At 42.1% G+C, this 19295-nt stretch overlaps 1 protein-coding gene across 4 annotated transcripts in view; it reads right to left on the reverse strand.

Annotated features, from left to right (window-relative positions):
* traf7.S (TNF receptor associated factor 7 S homeolog) overlaps positions 1-18271 on the reverse strand; it is a 42344-nt gene extending 24073 nt beyond the window's left edge. The window contains exons 1-4 of one of the 4 annotated variants that reach the window (XM_041577888.1): positions 18065-18220; positions 13252-13359; positions 7339-7442; positions 98-155 (exon numbers count right to left, since the gene is read on the reverse strand). In XM_041577888.1, the coding sequence (XP_041433822.1) occupies positions 98-155; positions 7339-7419 (139 nt within the window). In that variant the 5' untranslated portion in view covers positions 7420-7442; positions 13252-13359; positions 18065-18220. Of the gene's footprint in view, positions 1-97; positions 156-4205; positions 4331-7338; positions 7443-13251; positions 13448-18064 lie in introns of those variants that run through there. The other 3 variants (XM_041577887.1, XM_018237233.2, XM_041577889.1) reach the window with 3 other exon arrangements.
* Positions 18272-19295: the final 1024 nt, after the last annotated feature.

Below are 19295 nucleotides of genomic sequence, written 5' to 3' on the forward strand. Positions count from 1 at the left end.
GCCAACTCAAGTCTGGAGAGGTTGAGTCGTCTGCTTGTATTGGCCTGTGTATGGCCTGATTTACCTGTTTTATTAGAACAAATGGATGTGGATTTACCTTTGGTAATAGTTGTCACTGCTGAGAACGCAGGACCAAACGTGGTCTCCATTCTAGTCTGAAAGGGGAAAGAGTGGCATTTGAGTACATTAAAGATAATATACAGTACAAGTATGGGATCTGTTATCCAGAAACCCATTGTCCAAAAAGCTACAAATTAAGGGAAGGCCGTCTCCCATAGACTCCATTTTAATCAAATAAGTCAAGTTTTTAAACATGATTTCCTTTTTCTCTATAGTAATAATACTAATAATTGAATCCACATGGAAGGCAAAGTAATCCTATTGGCTTTATTTAATGTTCAAATGATTTGCTATTAGACTTAAGGCAGGAGTGCCCACACTTTACTAATACAAGGACTACGTTTAGTGATGTTGTCTTATTATGATCTACATCCATAAAAGCATTGTTAGCATTCTGTGTTCCATGGAAAACATAACTTAAATACTTATTTATGAGAAAATGTATATTGTTATATCTAACAAACAACTGTTTATTATGTGACCTTAACGTAATAAATTTCTGAATGAAAAGAATGAAATAGGAGGGTGATTTAGACAAGTTGTTATTTGACAGTGTCTTGAGATCTACTGATCACCAGCTAAAGGTCTACTGGTAGATCTACATTTTTGACACGCTTGGGGATCCAAATTATAAAAAGACCCAATATCCAAAAACAAAACCCTGGATCCATTCTGGGTGATAACAGGTTCCATACCTGTATATACTATAGTTGGATTCTAATATGTGGCTCATATAATATTATTAGCCTTGTGTATAACACAATGGGGCAGATTCACTAAGCGCCGAATTTGCGCTAGCATCCACTTCGCAACACTTCGCCAGGCGTAGATTTGCCAGGACAACGCTAATTCACTCAAATCCGAAACTGCGTCCAGTGTGGCGAATGCTGGCGAAGTAGTGGTAGTGTTACTGCGGCAAGTGAAGTGGCGTTGCGCTAGCGTTGCCTTATTTGCATACGGTGGGAAGTTAAATTTGAATGGACGTATATGTTGCAGCAAACCTTAATAAAACCTTAATAAATAAAATAGAGTTGTTATATTGCCCTACACATGACCCCAGTGTATAGTTCATGTGCCATATGTCAGGAAATGTCAGTTACCCCCAAAAAGGAACGCTATTTTTCAGCCTATCACCCTGAAAAATGAAAAGTCGGCCAGCGTTTACTGGGACTTTCAACTATTTTTTGAGGAAGATCTATCTACTCTATTGCGCTTCAACTTGTCTGAGCTGATGAAGGCAAGAGGTAACATTCAGAAAAATACGCACCTTAGTGAATTTGCGTAGTTACATCCATTCGCCAGAGCGCAACTTCGCCAGGCGTAAGGGAGCGAATTACCGCTAGAGTCTATCTCCTTCGCTAGCGAAGTTAAGCCCGCGCCCGTTAGTAAATCGGCGAAATAACGAAATGACGTCACGCTGGCGTCAGTCACTTCACCCTTTAATAAATCTGGCCCAGAGTCTGTAGTTGAGTGTTCGATTAAAGGTAAACAAATACTGCATTCAGGGTTTATACAGGTACACTTTACCGGAATATATACGGGCAGCTTTGTAAGAGTATATGTTTAGTACATGCGCATTATGTATCTGAATACTCCTTTTTATTCATGTGAATGGAAGGCAGCCAAGGCTGCTCTTAAAAAAGGGAATTTAAAAACAGAAAAAAAAATATATCCCAATATATCCCATGCAAGAGTTGTGTTCAGGCATATTTACTATGGAGAGGGAGGATACAAGGCACTGGTGCCAGATGCAGCTCACTTGTACTAAACCCTTCCAGATGATGTACTGAATAGAACATTTATGTATCAATAGAAATGTCCAACAAAACAATCCACAGGGTAGAGCCAAGCTCACACATTTACACACTGTGCCTTCCCTCCGCTGCAGCCCAACACAAAGCAGGGATGTTATTACAGCTGTGCGGGTATTTGTTGTGTTTGATGCAGAGCCACAGGGAATATTCACTGCCTGGAGCTTTATTGCTGGGACCCATGCCCATTGTTTCTTAACTATTTTTGTTTACTACTGTCTTACAGTCCCACAACTCCCAGCGGCCCCGTTCTGGATCGCAAGCACCCAAAATATATTAAGGAAGCACCAAATCTTTTTGTTACACAAACAAAGAAGGGAAAACCGTTTTTAATTTTACAGATGCAAATTGGGGTTCAGTTTCGGGTGAATCTTCCATGAAACATTCGGAAGTTTTGCCGGAAAACCGTTTTATTCCTAAAAACACTCGGGCACTTTGAGATCTCTACTGTGGAGTGGCCAATCATTTGCTGAATTGATAGAGGGTTTCCCAGAAATCAACAGGACCGGACCATGGATGAGAGAGCATAGCTCTGAAGTGTAGAGACCTCACTGTTAGAACAGAAAACCATCTCAGGACTCTGGATTTCCTCTGCTATGCCAAACACTCTTAAAGGGATACTATCATCAGAAAACTTTTTTTTTCAAAATGAATCAGTTAATAGTGCTGCTCCAACAGAATTCTGCACTGAAATCCATTTCTCAAAAGAGCAAACAGATTTTTTTATATTCAATTTTGAAATCCGACATGGGGCTAGACATATTGTCAATTTCCCAGCTGCCCCTGGTCATGTGACTTGTGCCTGCACTTTAGGAGAGAAATGCTTTCTGGCAGGCTGCTGTCTTTCCTTCTCAATGTAACTGAATGTGTCTCAGTAAGACATGGGATTTTACTGTTGAGTGCTGTTCTTAGATCTACCAGGCAGCTGTTATCTTGTGTTAGGGAGCTGTTATCTGGTTACCTTCCCTTTGTTCTTTTGTTTGGCTGCTGGGGGGGAAAGGGGAGGGGGTGATATCACTCCAACTTGCAGTACAGCAGTAAAGAGTGATTGAAGTTTATCAGAGCACAAGTCACATGACTTGGGGCAGCTGGGAAATTGACAATATGTCTAGCCCTATGTCAAATTTCAAAATTGAATATAAAAAAATCTGTTTGCTCTTTTGAGAAATGGATTTCAGTGCAGAATTCTGATGGAGCAGCACTATTAACTGATTCATTTTGAAAAAAAAAAAAAAAATGTTTTTCCCATGACAGTATCCCTTTAAGGTGGTCATATACTATATGATCCGCTCGTTGGGCACGGTCGCCAAACGAGAGGATCTTAACCCGATATGCCCACTAACGGCTACAATACTACTAATGGGCTCCGACGGGTCGCAGGACGGCATCAACTAGTCGATGTGGTCCTGGATCGTAGAAAAAAAATCAAACTTGACCGATCAATATCGGACAGATTTTTGGCCTCATGTCGATCGGGGGGACCCGTCGGGAGACCCCACACATGACAAGGTAAGCTGCCGAATTGGTCTAAAGGACCGATATCGGCAGCTTTAATCTGCCCATGTATGGCCACCTTTAGACCGGCTTGGATTTGATCAATAGACCAATTCCAGAACTCTCCCTATCCAATCAACAAGTATCTATTGAAGAAATATCACAAATATATGAGCTATGTGTACTGAAAGCCAACGCCTGATAGGAAAGTAAACAGACTGCCTTGGATTCATTGTGTGTGGGCACCCCCATTATGGGTTGCACAAGAATGAAGGTGATTGCTACAAACAGTTGGTTGGGTGGGGAGAACGGAGAGGTGTAGGCTTCTCTATCTTTGTGCTTCCTTCCTTCTTATTCACTCCTGTTCCTGTGAAGGGATAAAGTACACTTGCGCAACAACCTGGGCACGGCATTTCCATGACACACCTGTTTATTATACAGTCAGACTGAGAGCAGGATTAAGAGTGTTGCCCAATTTCAAGCAGATGAGGCTGCACCGGTACCTATAAAGCATAATATTGACTGGAGAAGGACTTTTATCTACAGCAATCTTTAGAACTAACCCTGAAGTCCACATGAAGAACATAATGAACAGAAGCGGTGCAGGATCACATCAACAATGTGTTGTTTAAACCTATCCGATAGATATCTGCCCAATTTTCAAATAGGTCAACTGTCAGGGCCCATACACAGGCAGATAAGCTGCAGGCTTGGTCTGAAGGGACCAAATTAGAAACTTATATCTCCCCATGCAATGCCAGCTTTAGCCTGGTCACTTACCTGGAACTTGCATAAAGCTAGATATCCTTGAGGTGGGTGAGATTGGGCGAGACAGTAATATTGGGTTGATCCGATCATGGGTACTAAATAAAGGTGGCCATTGTCGTAACAATTATGATCTTTCTTGGAAAAGGTCTTTCTAAGAAAGATGGTTAGTTTCAATACACACGTGTAGAGCTGAACTTCAGATATATAGTGAATAAAGTACCCCCTTTTGTAAAATATAAGGATATTATAAGTTACCGAGGAGTTTCATGACCATATAAAAACACGAGGCCGAAGGCCGAGTGTTTTTATTCAGGTCATGGAACTCCGAGGTAACTTCTAATATCCTCATATTTTACAACTGGGGGTACTTTATTTATTATAATACACAAATTTCAATGAGTCATGTGACAGAAATGACATCAGAACTCACCGTTTATAACTGATGACATCAGAACTCACCATTTATAAGGATATAATTTACAGGCTATTCTTGGCTTTTGTGTATTATATATATAGAAACAACACAATTCTACCTGTATCTTATGATTCAGCACTAACAATGGCCAATGTCTTCAAAGGCACCCGATCATAATTTTCCGTAAAGTCCGATCACGAGCTGAACGATATCCAATTCTTCTGCCGATATCGGTCGGTTCTTTTCTCAACATACACGAGCCGAATATCGTACGAAACAAATTATCTGTGCGTCTACGGCCACCAAAAGGCTCGTCGATCGGATCACAAGGAGAATACAGGTGGTCAGATCGAGGACCACATCAACAAACCTCTGGATCCGGCGGAATTTTTAAACCAGCCCAATCGACACCTCCCGACTTTCAGTCAGATATCAATCGGGCAGGTTTAAAAATTCCATCAGATCGAGGACTGAATAGGTTTATTGATGTGGTCCTCGGGGGCCCATAAACTGCAAATTTATTATTCTGGCATCTTATATCGACCTGTGTATGAGGACCTTTAAAGTTTTATGCTATTAAAGGGGCTGTTCGACTTCCAAACAAATTTTTCAGTGCAATTGTTTTCAGATTGTTCACCACAAATAAAGACTTTTTCTAATTACTCTTTTTTTTTCTTTTTTTTACAGTTTTTCTAAAATCTAAGTCTAAAGTTGAAGGTCCTTGTCTCTGGTCTCTGTTTCAGTCTGACAGCTCAGTGATTCAGGTGCAGATTTTGAACTGTTATAATTTACTACATTTATTTGATACATTTCTCAGCAGTATCTGTGGAGTATTAGCAACTATTGTATCAATTCTAACAGCTGCCTGTAATGAAACCCAGAGATTCTGCTCAGCAGGGACAAAGATAAGAAATGTATCAACTATATGTATCAATTTAGAGCAGTTTAAAGGGTCTGCGACCCCCCCCCCCAGAGCTGCTTTAGAAGGTGAAAAATGACACTTTACACTTCAATATTAGAAAAACAGCCACAAATAGATAATTGGAAAAAGTCTTTATTTCTGGTGATCTATCTGAAACCAACTGAACTGAAAAACGTTTTGAAAGGTAAACAACCCCTTTAAATTTAGTCGGAATTTGTTTATTATTTGAATTATTTCGCTTTTTGTTCAGTCGCTCTTCAGTGTGGAAATTCGGCAGCTGTCTGGTTGATAAGGTCCAGTTTAATTTAGCAACCAGACGGTGGTTTGAAAAAGAGACAGGAATATGAATAGAAGAGGGCCTTATTAGAAAGATTGATTTAAAAAATTAAGACTAATTGAAAAGTTGCTTAAGAATAGGCCTTTCTATAACATACTATGAGTTAACCTAAGGGCAGAGACATACGTGGAGATTCTGGGAGATTAGTTGCCCAGCGACAAATCACCCCTTGTTCGGGCGACTAATCTCCCCGCAATGCCTTCCGGCCGGCTACAATCTAAATCGATGGCGGGATGGCACTCATTTTCCGAAGTCACCCAAAGTTTTCTCATGAGGCAACTTAGGGCAACTTCGTATAACAAAGCGCTCAGCTGGCGGGAAGGCAGCTCGTGGAGATTAGTAGCCCGAACAAGAGGCGATTAAATCTCCCTGAATCTCCACGTGTTTCTCTGCCCTTAAGGTGAAAATATCCCTTTAATCTCTGATCCTAAAATCCGCCATCTAAGTTTAAGACTAAAGCTTAACTAAAGAAGTAGCTAGAAATGTTTTACATTATGTTTTGTGCTTCTGTACCAGCCCAAGGCAACCACAGCCCTTTAGCAGTAAAGATCTGTGTCTCCAAAGATGCCCCAGTAGCTGCACATCTTCTTTTCTGCTGATTCACTGCACATGCTCTGTGCTGCCGTCACTTACTGAGCTTAGGGACCCACTCACAATCTGCTGATTCACTGCACATGCTCTGTGCTGCTGTCACTTACTGAGCTTAGGGACCCACTCACAATATACAGTACACATAGAATAGAAATGTCACAATATAAGGCTGATTAGTAATTAATACAGATAATTACTACATGGCAGCACAGAAAACAGTGCAATTAGCATCAGAATTTAATAATCAGCAAATGATTGATACCCTTTAAATAAATGAAAAGCAGTTGAGTGACAAGTCATTAAAGGGGTGGTTTACCTTTATGCTAACTTTTAATATGTTATATAATGGCCAGTTCTAATCAACTTTTCAATTGGTCATAATTATTTATTTTGTACAGTTTTGTTTTAATTATTCGCTGCCTTCTTCTGACTCTTTCCAGCTTTCAAATGGGGGTCACTGACCCCATCTAAAAAAACAAAAACAAATGCTCTGTAAGGCTACACACTATGGTTATTAGTTCTTTTTATTACTAATCTTTCTGTTTGTGCCCTCTCCTAGTCATATTCAAGTTTCATATTCAAATCAATGCATGGTTGCTAGTGTAATTTGGAGCCTAGCAACACGATTGAATAAGTTGCAAACTGGAGAGCTGCCGAATAAAAAGCTAAATAACTCAAAAACCACAAATAATAAAAAATGCAAACTAATTACAAGTTGTCTCAGAATATCACTCTCTACACCATACTCAAAGGTGAACAACCCCTTTCAGAACAAGGAAGGGTGAATCACTGGGGGGCAGCAAATCTAAGAAAACGCAGAAGGCGAACACCCAAAGAATAAAGTGAAGGGCCCTGCGAAGGAAGGAGGATCATTCCTTACCCCGTTGCTGTTTTCTGTTAAATTAAGATTGGAGGCTCCAGCTGAGAAATGGTTAAAGCGCGGATTCTTATTTGAGGTCATAATCCAGGTAAGTCATCCATGGGCTGCATGAAAAGAAAGTTGTCAGGTTACTAGAGAACCAGGCACCACAATGGCACAATACAGAAACAAAACAACTGCTGGTCAAGACCACGGGCAACTGTCAGCCACACAAGGGAATGGCTGCAACACAGACACAGTAAAAGATCAGCGAGTGCACTTCCACCCAGGGCCGCCATTAGAAATCATGGGACCCCGTACAACACTAGCGCCCAAGCCCCACCCCAGATCCCGCCCACTCCCCATCACAGTTAAAAGACCACAGACATCAGCGCTAAAAAAGTTACCCCCCCCCCCACACACAAGTTATAAAAAGCTATTGATGGTCAGGGCCGCTTTATAAGTTAAAAAAAAAAAATTGGCCCCAGGGCCCCCCATAAAAGTTTTTTTTAAAAAAAGCATTGGTGCCAGGGCCCCCCTTACATGTTAAAAAAAAATTGGGGCCCCAAAGATTAACAAAACATTGGAAGCAGGGGCCTATAGATTATTAAAATAATACACTGGTGGCCAGGGGAATAAAAAAAACAAAAAAAACACACATCGGTGTTCAGTAGAATTGATTCAGGATTTTAACTTTGTCTCCTTTCGTGACTTTGGGTCTTTTCGCCGCTTCAGGACTTCAATTTCGTCTGTTTTCGTAGCTTCGGGTCTTTTCGCCACTTCGGCTGTTTTTGTGGCTTCGGGTCCCTCTGCTGTTCGGCACTTCGGCTGTTTAGGACTTGAAAAATGGGTGCAGGCTTCGGCGCTCTCAAGGGGGGCCCCCTTCATGCCCGGACTCAGAACACTTGTCCCCCCCGATGGCAGCCCTGCTTCCACCCCCCCCAAACAACTGGTAAGGGACACCGAGCAGCTGCACAATGCAGCCCCTATGGAGAATTCTAATGTGGCAGGAACTAGGGATGCACCGAATCCACTATTTGGCCGAATCCCCGAATCCTTGGTGAAAGATTCGGCCGATTACCGAACCAAATCCTAATTTGCATATGCAAATTAGGGGCAGGAAAGGAAAAAGTGGAAAAAATTCTTCTTCTGTGACGAAAAGTCACATGATTTACCTACCCACCCCTAATTTACATATGCAAATTAGGATTCGAATTTGGTTCGGCCAGGCACATTGATTCGGCCGAATCCAAATCCTGCTGAAAAAGGCCGAATCCTGGATTTGGTGCATCCCTAGCAGGAACAATCTAAAGTATCAGAGAAGCAGAGCCTGGAAAGAGTGGATTAATTATGAAGTTTCTAGCAGAGGCATGTGAGGGGCTGCACTAGAGCAGAGAGTGTATTCTGTCCTCTAAACCCCATTCCAGCAGCTTGTTTTCATTAAAGCAAACTTGGACCTGGCTCACGTGGAGACGAGCGTAACAAATAGAAGTAACTAAGGCCCTGCTGCAGCTCATATGGAATGCCTTCCCCGGGAATCTCCAGAATCTCACATGTGGGATTTGCTCATGTGAAGGATTGAGAACAATATATTGTGCTGTTATAAAAGGGCATTGGATCAGATCTGGTTGCAAGGAACATTCTGATTTTATTAGCTTGAAAAGAGCTCTGGCTACAATAAAAGTTGCAGGTTTAAAAACCGATGTTTACCTATAATGCATTGCCCCCCCCCCCCAGAACTGCAGCACAATTATAAAACTGAATTTAATTAATGCACAAACAATGTAAAAGTGTTACATTGGTCTTTAATTTGGATGCACTATTAACACTATTAACTAAGGTACTCGTGTCCTTACATGCGATTTATTACTAGTGAGCTGCCCTTATGAACTGCATGCATCTGGCCCTCTCTACATGCAGGCTTTGTGCCAGAGTCAGTTATATTTAGGGATGCACCAAATCCAGGATTCAGTTGGGGATTTGGCCAAGATTCAGCCTTTTGCAGCAGGATTTGGATTTGGCCGAATCCTTCTTTCCGGCCGAACCAAATCCTAATTTGCATATGCAAATTAGGGGGCGGGGAGGGAAATCCAGTGACTTTTTGTCACTAAACAAGGAAGTAAAAAATGGTTTCCCTTCCCACCCCTAATTTGCATATGCAAATTAGGATTCGGTTTTCAGGACGAATCTTTCGCGAAGGATTAAGGGGTGCGGCCGAATCCAAAATACTGGATTTGGTGCATCCCTACTGAACTATAAAGCTGTCCCACTGCACCCCCTAGTTTTATATAGCAGTTGAGATAAAAAACGTAATTACACGTGGAAACCAACGATAATTGACCAACGAGAATGCCGATTCCCAGCACAGTGTCATCCATCTTGCTCTTATCCTTCATACAGAGATTATTGTGCCATTATATTACACTACAATCAAACATGGAGATAAAGGACCGGCTTGCTCAGTGCAATTAAAACTCTGCTTTGTGTTCCCATCTCCAAGGAGCATATTTATCAAGGGCTGAATTTCGAATTGAAAAAACTTCGAAATTCTAATTCAAAAAGACCAACCGAAATCAAGTCAAAGTTTTATAGGTCCGTTTTTGATCGAATAGGTCCGTATTCTGACCTATTCGAAATAAAATGTACACAGATCTGCTGGGATTTTCATTGAAGGATTATTTTGTATTTTAATGCTGCCCAGGACCAAAAGATATGGGAACATTGTATTGTGCAATATTGCTTTAAGAATACATCCCTGTTTTTGGACTACAGCTCCCAGCATGCCACAACCCTGATAATATGTTAAAGTATGCTGGGATTTGTAGTCCAGCAACATCGGATTAAAATGAGGTTAAGAAACGCAGCAGTGTCTGGGCCGGACAGGCCTATGCCCAACAGGACCCATGCAGGACACTAGTGTATCTCATGTAACTGTCAATCAAAATCTGACTCCAATCCTTGCATGTAGAGAGACACATTGCTCAGTGTGTGTGTGTGTGTGGGGGGGGGTACTAAACAGGAATTGGCAATTAAATATTGAATTCATTATATTTGGAAAGTTCCTTATTTCCATATTTAGGAGAAACGTGGGCGTCAGAAAGCCTGCTGCAACACCAGTGTAAGTGCAACAACCTAAAATAACAGTAATGTAAGATTTGCAGAATCAGAAGTGAAGGCTTAAATGTCTCATAGTAGAATTGGAGCCTAGTAAAGCAAAGGTCCAGCTGAATAAGTGAGTGGGAGATGGGAGAGGTTCCCTGTGGCCTCTCTCTCTCTCATTAGACTGCCTCTCTCCCCACACATTTCCCCTTCAACTCCCCAGCACATTGGAGACGTCATGGAAAGAAGAGACAACAATGGTTCCTCTCCAAAAGTAGAGTATATATGGGGGTGAAAAGTGAGAGAAGCCCTTTACTCAACATGGGAAATAAAATCATTCCATCTATAAAAAAAAAGGAGTGACTTATAGCAATCCATAATAAACTATAACTCCCAGCAAACTTAGTCTGCTTAAGGCTTTCGTTGCATGTGTCTGTGTTTACATCAAATCTCTGATTAGCAGGCGCATCGTCTATAAAAGATGAACCCGGAAGTTGGAAGCGGGCATTGGACGGTGGCGGGCGGGGAGAGCAGGAGAGCTCAACCCGCACCCGCCTGCGAGGGACAGTACGAGGTCGCCCCCCGAGCCCGCTAACAAAAAAATCCCCTCGAAAAAGATCACACTGTGGACTCCTCAAAAGACCCCCAGTCCAAGGGCAGGGGCACACGAGCAGATTCAGGGAGATTTAGTCGTCTGGTGACTAATCGCCTCTTCTTCGGGCCGACAATCTCCCCGAACTGCCTTACCCCTGCTATAATGAAAAAACGCCAGCGCAATGGCACTCGCGGCGCTTCGATTTCCGAAGTCGTCCGAAGTTGCCTCACGGGGAAACTTCGGGTGACATTGGAAATCGAAGCGCCGCGAGTGCATCGACGCAGGCGATTTTTCATTTTTGCAGGCGGAAGGCAATTCGGGGAGATTGTCGGCCCGAAGAAGAGGCGATTAGTCGACTAAATCTCCCCGAATCTGCCCGCCAGCCCCTGCCCCAAGGGCCGCAAAATTTGAAAATTACAATATGTATTTAGAAAAGTAAAAAAATCTTTTATTAGGACATATAAAGCCTTACATATTTTGTGCCTAATGGGCACTTACTGACAGTGCCCATTTGGCACAAAACGCGTTTGGCTTTATATGTCCTAATAAAAGATTTTTTTACTTTTTATAATTATTTTGGCTACTGCATCGTTGTTTTTGGGTGTCTTCTAAATATATATTGTAATTTTGTAAAGTAGGGAGTACGATTGCTGGGCAGTGAAACAAGCATGGCCACCATCAAGGGGGTACAGGAGGCACAACAGCCAGGGGCCCCAAGAGACATGCAGGTACTATATATGGGTCATTAATCAGGCAGGGATTGCAGGGGGAGTGGGCTGGATGGGGTTAGGGCTGTGCAAGGGCATAGCCATGGCTTTTTTTTTCAATAGGGCCCCATTCTACTTGTTGGCAGAGCCCACTGCTTAGGTGACTGGTGAGCTAACAATTGGGGGCACCCTTGAGGGGGGGGCTCTACTCACCCAGTTGTATGGGGCCCCAGTATTAATGCTGGCAGCCCTGAGATACAAGACAGCAATGGTAAGGCAAGACATCAACTGCACCCAAAGATAATGACAACACTATGTAATCAGTAATGCCTACGACACTTTAGTTTTTGTTCAAGTACATCCCCTGCACCTAGCGACAGCCGAAGGGCCATAGGTTGGGCATTCGGATTTATACAAATGATAGGGAGCCCCAACAAAATCTCATACCTCCCAACTCTCCTGTGTTCTGTGGGACAGTCCCGGGTTTTTATTAAAAAAATCCAGAGTTTCTCTTTGATCTCCTGCACCGACACCACAAAAAGAGACACAGTTTCTGAAACTTAATTAAAAGAAGAGGCTATTCAGCAGAGCCCAGAATAAGCAGTGCCTGCGCTTAGATCCACTTAAGACAAGCAAACAACTAACTATTTGAGATAAGCAAGTCTCTTGGGAGAACGGGGATTCACAGCTTAAGGGCAGAGACACACGGGCAGATTCGGGGAGATTGTCGCCCTGAAGAAGAGGCGTCTAATCTCCCCGAATCTGCCCATGTGTCCTTACCCTAATGACAATTTTACCTTCATTAGCAAAAGTGTACTAACTAGGGATGCACCAGAATCCAGGATCCGGGCCTTTTTCAGCAGGATTCGGATTCGTCCCAATCCTTGTGCCTGACCAAACCAAATTCTAATTTGCATATGTAAATTAGGGGAGAGAAGGGAAATCATGTGACTATTCGGCACAAAATACAGAAGTAAAAAAATGTTTTTTCTTTTTTTTTCTTTCCCACCCCTAATTGGCATATGCAAATTATGATTCGGTATTCGGCCGAATCTTTCACGAAGGATTTGGTGATTCGGCAGAATCCCAAATAGTGGATTTGGTGCATCCCTAGTACTAACACATAAAACATGGCCCTAAAACAACCAAAAATGTGTTCAACCTTTCATAATCTGCCAAATTGTAAAACTGGACATGGTAATTAGGGGGTGTGGCCATAAAATGGGCATTGAGAAAAAATTCTGATCTTTTTGACCTTCTATTTTTCAAACGTTGGGAGGTATGAAATCTCTTCTAACCTTGGCCCTGCCACTGCTGAATGGCAACTCCCTCTGGATCCAAAACTACAACTCCCAGCATCCCCTTATAAAAGGTGTGGGCCCTCAACAAATGGCATCAGCAAATTATAAATACATTGTGCCATAAAGAAGAAAGGGCAAGTACAGACTTGGTTCATTTATTTATCAAGATGTGGAGAACAAATATTGCAAAATAATAATCCCAATATCTGTGAATAAGTAAATGCTGGCTCACCTTTGCACGGAGCTGTGCGATGTATTCACTAGGACATTTCCCTGCCGGTTGTTCAGAGGAGACGGTCCCAAGTTTGTGTGCGTGCTGGCCGGGATGTAGAGGAGTGATCTGTACAGAAAGGCATGTAACAAGCAGTGGGCGATAAGTTAGTGAGAAGTGGAAAGTCCCCGACCAATCAACAGACCAGGAGCTGATCCTGTGCATTAAACAAACAGAGAGAGAAAGAGAGAGAGACTAAAGCACAACAAGCGTGCACAGTTCTCTGCCCAACATGGGATAAAAGCACAGATTGTCTCCCTGTCTGGCAGCATGGCTCCCTCTTCTTAATCTCAAAAATCAACAAAATGCACTTTTTTTTTTTACTTAAAGGGGAGGTTCACCTTTAAATTCATTTTTCTATGTTATAGAATGTTCAGCCACTTCTAAGCAACATTTCAGTTAGCCTTCACTTTTTCAATAGTGTATTTATCTTCTTCTAACTCTTTCCAATGGAGGTCACTGACCTCCTCTAAAAACAAATGCTCTGTAAGGATACGGTTATCGCTACTTTTTATTACACATCAATCTATTCAGGCCTCTCCTATCAAATCTGGTTGCTAGGTAATCTGGACCCTAGCAACCAGATTGCTGAAATTGCAAACTGCAGAGTTGCTGATTAAAAAACAAAAACTGTACAGCATTTAATTTTCCCTTCAAGAATCCAGGTATTAATGTTTATTAATATAGGACAATTAGTTTTCCCTTCTTTATGAGATGTGGATCAGAAATCCCTCCATTTATGCCCGTTTTCAGTTCACCCAAAGATACTGTTATCTCGCCGTGGTTACTTATTATCTGTATTATCATCAAGTATGTTGCATAAATCATTGACAGGGTATGAAGAAAGAGAAACCTACATTCCAACAAAAACACAACATGTTTGTAAAGATGGGAAAGAGCCACTCGTTTTGAAAGAAGCCAGAGCCAACCATTGGATCATACTCCAGCCCAATGCAGACTCATTGAAAGAGAATCACGTTCCCCAAGGGAAAATGGTAGAGGGGCGTATGCCACACTCCTTCTTTGGGAACCTGTTCACTTGATGGAAGGGCCCAAAACCCAGGACTCCCATGTGGACAATGAGATAAAAAACGGGGCCACCTGGAAGGAGCATCCGGTTTACTCAGCATTATGGGCACCATGATTACTGTCCAGGCCCTCTGCCACTCAGATAAATGGAAACCCCTGGACAGAGCCCACAACATATTTGAGCGCGGTTTCCATCCTTCAAACACCTAGTTGTTTTCAGACAGTTCACCAGAAATAAAGACATTTTCTAATCACCTTCTATTTTCTAGGTGTGACTGTTTTTCTAATGTAAGGTGTCATTTTTCACCTTCTAAAGCAGAGTGGGGTCGCCGACCCTGTAAACTGTTCTAAACTGATACATTTAGTTGATACATTTCTTATCATTGTCCCTGCTGAGCAGAATCCCAGAGTTTCATTACAGGCAGCTGTTAGACTTGATACAATAGTTGCTACTACTCCTCAGATACTGCTGAGAAATGTATCAACTAAATGTATCAACTAAATGTATCAACTAAATGCATAAAATTGTTCAGAATCTGCATCAGAATCACTGAGCTGCCAGACTGAAACAGATACAGGAACATAAAACTTTAAACTCAGATTTTGAAAAAAAAAACGGTAAAAAATAAAACATGGAAAGTAATTGAAAAAAGTCTTTATTTCTGGTAGGGATGCACCGAATCCAGGATTCGGTTCGGGATTCGGCCGAATCCTTCTGACGAACCGAATCCGAATTTGCATATGCAAATTAGGGATGGGGAGGGAAATCGCGTGCCTTTTTGTCCCAAAACAAGGAAGTAAAAAAATGGTCCCCTTCCCATCCCTAATTTGCATATGCAAATTAGGGATCGGATTCAGTTCGGTATTCGGCCGAATCTTTCACAAAGGATTCGGGGGTTCGGCAGAATCCAAAATAGTGGATTCGGTGCATCCCTAATTTCTGGTGAACAATCTGAAAACAAATGAACTGAAAAAAAAGTGTTTGGAAGGTGAACAAGCCCTTTAAACTTAGATTTTGAAAATAAATAATGGAAAGTAATTGAAAAAAGTCTTTATTTCTGGGGAATGATCTGAAAACAACTGAACTGAAAAAAAGCGTTTGGAAGGTTTCGGGCAGCAGTCATTATGTTAAAAGGGGTTGTTCACATTTGAAGGCACTTTTAGTATGATCTAGCAGTAGGGAGTGGTATTTGGAGACAATCTGCAATAGATTTTTTTTTTGTTATTTTTGTTTTAGTTATTTATCTATTTATTTAAGTTTGCAACTTCAGCAATCTGGTAGCTAGGGTCCAAAATTCCCCTAGCAACCATGCACTGATCTGAATAAAAGACTGGTACTTGAATAGGGGAGGGCCTGGATAGAAAAGATTAGAAATAAAAAGTAGCAATAACTATACATTTGTAGCCATGCAGAGCATTTATGTTTTAGATGGGGTCAGTGACCCCCATTTGAAAGCTAGGAAGAGCCAGAAGAAGGCAAATAACTAAAAAACAATAAAAAAAGAAAAAATGAAGGCCAATCAATAAGTTGCTTACAATGAACCCAATATTCCAGGCTTTATAGGCCAGTGTGTGGCCTCCTTCCCCACTGGCAGCTGTTCCCATGCCTACAATGAGCAATGTGCTGCCTACAGTATATCTCTGGTGCTGTTAGCTGGGGAATCCTTTAGGAAGGGGGAATTAACAGCCATGGTTCTACTGGGGAGGAGCAGAAATTAAACGGGCCTAAGAACCACATGTGGATGAAGAACAAAAGAGAGAAGTGCTGTTTATACAGCTGCACTGAATTGCACAGGATTAGACCAGAGACAGGAATCCAGCAGCAACATTAACCCCAGCACCACTCAATCACTTACACTGGCTGGAGGCTGCTGGAACATGGAAAACATGGAATTAAACCCTGAACTAGGGAAAAGGGGGGCACCAGCTGATGGAGCAATCCTGAAGACCTAAGGGAACAGGGTTGATCCATAACAAGGGCTCACGAGGTAGTAATAACAACAGCAATTGGAATAATGAAAACTTAGGGATTGTTCACCTTTAAATTAGCTTTGAGTATGATACAGAGAGTGATATTCTGAGACAATTTGAAAATGGTTTTCATTTTGTATTATTAGGTGTTTTTGAGTTATTTAGCTTTTTATTCAGAAGCTCTTAGCTTGTAATGTCAGCAATCTGGTTGCTAGGGTCCAAATTACCCCAGCAACCATGCACCGATTTGCAAAGGAGACTGGAATATGAATAGGAAAGGGCCTCAATATAAAGACGAGTGATAAAAAGTAGCAATAACAATAAATGTGTAGCCTCGCAGAGAACTTGTTTTGAGATGGGGGCATTGACCCCTATTTGAAAGCTGGAAAGAGTCAGAAGAATACAACAAAAAAAAAAAAACCTATAAAAAATAAATAATGAAGACCAATTGAAAAGTCTCTTTGAATTGGCTGTTCTAGAACATATTAAAAATTAACCCAGGCTATGGACACACATGCAGAAAACAACCGCGGTTTCGGCGTAATTTGTAAAAAAAGCCGACCTCTGCGTAAATACTCAAGCGGTTTCCAGTTTAGGCTATGGTACTTCCGCTAGCGTATTTTCGCAGCGGTCAGCTTTTTTAAAAACTGCAGTGCGAAACGATGTGGTTCTCCACATGGGTGCCCATAGCCTTAAAGGTGAAGCACCCCTTTAAGCCAAAAATAAAACAAAAAAAAACTGTGCAGCACTGGGAGGCTGTGCGTCACTACCCTTGCCCCGCTGCAGCAGTTTTATACCGTGCCTATACAATGTGCTTGTTCACTAGGACTGATTCAAGCAACAGTCAGCCCCTCTTAAGCTACAACAACCATCATCCCACCAGTCAAGCTTGTGACAAAAATCTGGGAGCTTTAGTTCTGCAACAGCTCAAGCGCCAAACATTTTCTCTCCCTATTCAACATTGATACTGCATATGTTGCTTGCGTCGTGCCTGTACATGTTTCGTTGCTCTGACAAGAAACATAAATATTCACCAATACTTGGCAAGTTTACTAGGGACCCAGGGAATCCTTTTTTTTTTTTTTTTTGGAACCCAATCGAACCCTCCGGGACAGAGAAACGCATTTCTTAAACATGTGACCAAAACTCAAGCTAGACTCCAGGTATGGACTTGGTTCAGCCAGGTACTTGGTTTTGACCAAACAGTTTATATTATTTTTTGAGCTAAACAGGGAAACGTAAGCGCCTCCATGTTTGTCTCTAGCAAGGTAGATAATTCGATTCCTCAGTACACAGATAATCCTCACCCTTCCCTGCATTACAGACTCCTGCTCACAAAACAGTCACACCAAAAGGTGAAGGGGTTGTAATAGATTTCTCTGCTGCCACAGTCTAATACACACAGGGGAATTGGCTCCTGATACACCAAGCGTGTTTGTGTGTGAATATGACAGGGGCTTTAGATTGTAAGCTCTGCTGGAGCAGGGACTGGTGTATAATCTCTGGCAATTGCAAATGGATTTAGATGCCACATAATTATTGTACTAATTACAACTAAATACTGTCTCTTTACTGGACCCCACACAAGGGACACTGTGACTCTGAGGGCACAAGCCAATGCCTTAAAACTGCTCCTGTCAATTCATTTATCTACCCCCCCCCCCAAAATAAGATCCAGGCACAGCCTCCAACCCCTCATTCTAAACCTTCTCCCCGCCATAAACACATGGTACATACACTGTTCGCTCACTAGTACCATCATCGCACAACTCACCAATCTGTAGACCTGTTTTCCGGCTTGCACCAAATCCCTACTTCTCCCCTAGCAAAAAAAAAAATGCATAAACCTAGATTCCGGGAATTCCCGGCGCATGGCATTTTGGGAATTGAAGTTCCTTTCCAGAAGCCCACCTCCTTAGACAGGCGATTAGGAAACTACAAATTCCGGCTGCCCGAAATCTGAGAATCACTTTCAACCAATCAGCGACTTCCAGTCCCGTGTCGTTCCGCTAAGTGGACGTCAACGCTGGTGGAACTGTGCAATCCCCGGCAGCGTTGAAAAACGTGCGTGTTACGTTCCCGGCTGTGATTGGGCGTAGGGCAGGTCACGTTATAGCATAGACCAATAGCCTTGTGGATATTCCTTTATAAAATAGTAGGTTGAGGGGCCGGAAGTAGGTATTTATGTGTCGAGTTGCTTGTGAGTTAAAGGACTGTTGCTTACGGGCAGGGGGCTTTGCTATCCAGGCATATTTTATGTTTTCTATTTCGTTCCATTGCAAGCGCTGACCGGTGTGAGGCTCTTTTTTTAACCTGCACTGGTAAAACTAGTGTTTTTGTTACATAAACACTACTATAGTTTATATAAACAAGCTGCTGTGTAGCCATGGGGGCAGCCATTCAAGCACAGGATACACAGTAGATAACAGATAAGTACTACTATAGTTTATATAAACAAGCTGCTGTGTAGCCATGGGGGCAGCCATTCAAGCACAGGATACACAGTAGATAACAGATAAGTACTACTATAGTTTATATAAACAAGCTGCTGTGTAGCCATGGGGGCAGCCATTCAAGCACAGGATACACAGTAGATAACAGATAAGTACTACTATAGTTTATATAAACAAGCTGCTGTGTAGCCATGGGGGCAGCCATTCAAGCAGAGGAGACACGGTAGATAACAGATAAGTACTACTATAGTTTATATAAACAAGCTGCTGTGTAGCCATGGGGGCAGCCATTCAAGCAGAGGAGACACGGTAGATAACAGATAAGTACTACTATAGTTTATATAAACAAGCTGCTGTGTAACCATGGGGGCAGCCATTCAAGCACAGGATACACAGTAGATAACAGATAAGTACTACTATAGTTGGTATAAACAAGCTGCTGTGTAGCCATGGGGGCGGCCATTCAAGCACAGGATACACAGTAGATAACAGATAAGTACTACTATAGTTTATATAAACAAGCTGCTGTTTAGCCATGGGGGCAGCCATTCA

The sequence above is a fragment of the Xenopus laevis genome, chromosome 9_10S (genome assembly GCF_017654675.1).
Source record: "Xenopus laevis strain J_2021 chromosome 9_10S, Xenopus_laevis_v10.1, whole genome shotgun sequence".
NCBI classification, from domain to species: domain Eukaryota; kingdom Metazoa; phylum Chordata; class Amphibia; order Anura; family Pipidae; genus Xenopus; species Xenopus laevis.